General features: G+C 51.3%; 1 protein-coding gene across 1 annotated transcript; it reads right to left on the bottom strand.

The window, feature by feature from the left end:
• Positions 1-415: 415 nt before the first annotated feature.
• Positions 416-1516, bottom strand: IMP3 (IMP U3 small nucleolar ribonucleoprotein 3). The gene has a single exon (XM_075535239.1). It carries the CDS (start codon positions 1442-1444, stop codon positions 890-892), a length of 555 nt encoding a protein of 184 aa, XP_075391354.1. The 5' UTR covers positions 1445-1516; the 3' UTR covers positions 416-889.
• Between the last annotated feature and the right edge of the window lie 1551 nt (positions 1517-3067).

Genomic DNA, 3067 nt, shown 5'->3' with positions numbered 1-3067 from the left:
CCCCTGCTTATAAGGCCTATGGAAAAAACCAGACAAGACAGGGGAGAAAAGGGAGAAGGATTGGGGGTGGGTGGGAAAGAGGGAACCAATCCCAACATAACATTTCCACCCAGAGGGGGGATCAACAACAGAAAACGTGGGTGAATGGAGACAGCAGTGCAAAATATGAAAATAACAATTATTTATAATTTATCAAGGGGTCAGGAGGGTGGAGGGGTTGTGGGGAAGGAGGATGGGAAAAAATGAGCTGATACCAAGGGCTCAGGTAGAAGACAATGCTTTGAAAATGATGACGGCAACATATGCAAACATATTTGATGCAATTGATGTATGGATTGTTATAGGAGCTGTAAGAGCCCCAACAAAATGATTAAGAAATAAAATGTTCTAAAAAAAATCAAACAAACACAAACACTTAACAAAGCAATTGGGCCCTTTATTGGCATTAGAAAAGCGGTTCACTTAAACAAGGGCTTAACATTTAACTTTTACCGTTTGTGAAAACTTGGGAGACCAAACTCTCTCACGCGGGTAGACTGAGCAATAACGGGGCGCAAGAGTTAAATAAATAAACTGAACCAAACAGTCCTGCCACCAGACAAACAGGGGCCCTTGGAATGGGGTGGGCAGGTGAGTGACGTTCGTGCTTTCCTGATCACTTTTCGGTCGCAAGAAATGAATTCCCCAGAGCGGCACGACTCCACTCCCCGCCTCTCCTAAGGCAGTGTCTGTTACTGTCGGTAGTCCACGTTCTTGGAAAAAACGTCCTGGGAAACACGGGCCTACCTCGCAAGCCCCAGCTGTGCCATGGCCTGCCACCACGGAGCCCCGTTCCAAGAATGGAGCGACCGGCGGCCGCGCTTACACGGTCCCGCGCGCGCCAGTCCCGCTAGGCTTCCAAGTCGAAGTCATCACGCTCCTCATTGTACTCCAGCACGTGCCGCTTGATCTTGGACGAGTCCACCCAGGTGACGAAGTCCTCCATGCTGCGCGTGACGAGGAAGGCGGGGTCCGTGACCACGTCCGGCCCGATGCGCACGTGGCCCTGCTCCACGAAGGCCACGGCGGCCTGGAGGTGCTGCGCCATGCGCAGCTTGAGCAGGACGGTGGGGAGGCGGCGGCGGCAGAAGGAGGAGGCCGTGACGAAGTCGCAGAGCTCGAGCGAGCCGCGCGTGGGCACCAGGCCCATGGCGTACAGCTTCTCGAGCAGCGCGGCCGAGGAGCGCGCGCGAAACGGGTCGTTCTCGGGCAGGTCGCGCAGGCGCCGCGCTAATTCGCGCACGGCCCGGCTCAGCTGGTTGTAGCGCGTGTAGTCTTCGCGCCGTTGGAGCCGGTAGCGCCTCAGCACACGCAGCTCGTGCAAGTTGTGGTCAGTCACCTCCCAGTTCAGAAAGTCCACCTGCTTCAGCAGCTTCTGCTCGTGGAATTTGAGCTTCCGAACCATGATGGCGGCGGCAAGGGGAGCGGCGAAGCCCGGAGCTCAGAGGCACGTCTCGGCAGCAGCGCGACTTCCGCCTCCGCGCGCGCAGTCTGGGCCGCCCTGGGGACCCTGGACCAATAAACCAACTCCGAAGAGACACGCCCCCATTTCTCATTGGTTGAAACTGGGCCACACCCCTACGTCTGTATCTCGCGTTTTTTCACGTCTTCTCGTTCTTCTAGGGGGCGTGTACGAGGATTGGAAGAGGCAGGGGCGGAGCCTGCGGCGAGGCCGGCGCCCCTCCTCCCACCAGGATTTAGTTCCTCGCGTTGCGCTCTTGGGGAGCAGTCGTTGCTGGGAGGGAGCGCTGCTTGGTTGGGTTCCCTCGCCAGCGTCCGGTTCTTAGCCCGGCCAGCGGAGTTTAGTGGCACAAATTAAGTGCTGACTCCCAGGACGCTTCATAGACACCCCACTGGACAGCCACTTGGGAATCTTTATGGTTCCCCTTGTTAGATCACCTGTCTCAGGTGAGTCTTAAAACCCATCAAGGTTGAGAAACTGCAAGTCCTTTAGGCTGCACTCAAAACGAAGTCGCCTGACGAATGGCTGTCTTGTCACCTAGTATTAAGTTAAATGTAATGCTCTCTTTTTAAAAATCATTTTATTGGGGGCTCGTACAACTCTTATCACAATCCATACATACATCCATTGTGTCAAGCACATGCGTACATTTGTTGCCATCATCATTTTCAAACATTTGCCTTCCACTTGAGCCCTTGGTATCAGCTCCTCATTTTCCCCCTCTCCCTCCCTCATGAACCCTTCACAATTCACAAATTATTATTTTGTCATGTTACACTGTCTGACATCTCCCCCTCTTCCCCTCTTCTCTGCTGTCTATCCCCCAGGGAGAAAGCTATATGTAGATTCTTGTAATCTTGTTCCCCTTTTCCACCCCACATTCCCTCCACCTTCCAGGCATCGCCACTCTCACCACTGGTCCTGAAGAGATCATCGTCCTGGATTCCCTGTGTTTCCAGTTCCTATCTGTACCAGTGTACATCCTCTGGTCTAGCCAGATTTGTAAGGTAGAATTGGGATCATGATAGTTGGGGGAGGAAGCATTGAAGAACTAGAGGAAAGTTGTATGTTTCATCGTTGCTATCCTGCACAAATGTAATGCTCTTGAACTAACACAATGCGTTGTCTGGGACCCGTGTGGGACTCTTTTTAAAAAAAAATTTTGCTCAGGTCTTTTTGACATCCTGGTGCATGGCGCCCTGGTAGTAGAGCTGCCATCCTCATGGTCAGCAGTTCAAAACCACTAGCCGGAGAAAGACTGAGCTTTCTACTCCCTCTAGTTACTATGAGTCAGCATTGACTAAATGGCAGTGAAAGTTTTTTGTTTTTGTTTGAGAGTGGAGATGCCACCTAGATTTTTCTTTTGATTACTGTTCTATTTTAGACTCTTAAAAATATTTTAAAATACGTTTTCTATATGGAACATAATACATACATCAGTTATAAGATATACTGCATGTTCATGAATCCAACAGCTAGTTTAAGAAAATGTCACCCAAACTATTCCCGCCCTGTCTCCTCCGCAGGCAAATGTATCTCCTCCCCCATTGTTTTATTAGTCACGTT

The sequence above is a fragment of the Tenrec ecaudatus genome, chromosome 17, assembly GCF_050624435.1.
Source record: "Tenrec ecaudatus isolate mTenEca1 chromosome 17, mTenEca1.hap1, whole genome shotgun sequence".
Lineage (NCBI taxonomy): Eukaryota > Metazoa > Chordata > Mammalia > Afrosoricida > Tenrecidae > Tenrec > Tenrec ecaudatus.
This window is presented reverse-complemented; position numbering and strand designations above follow the sequence as displayed.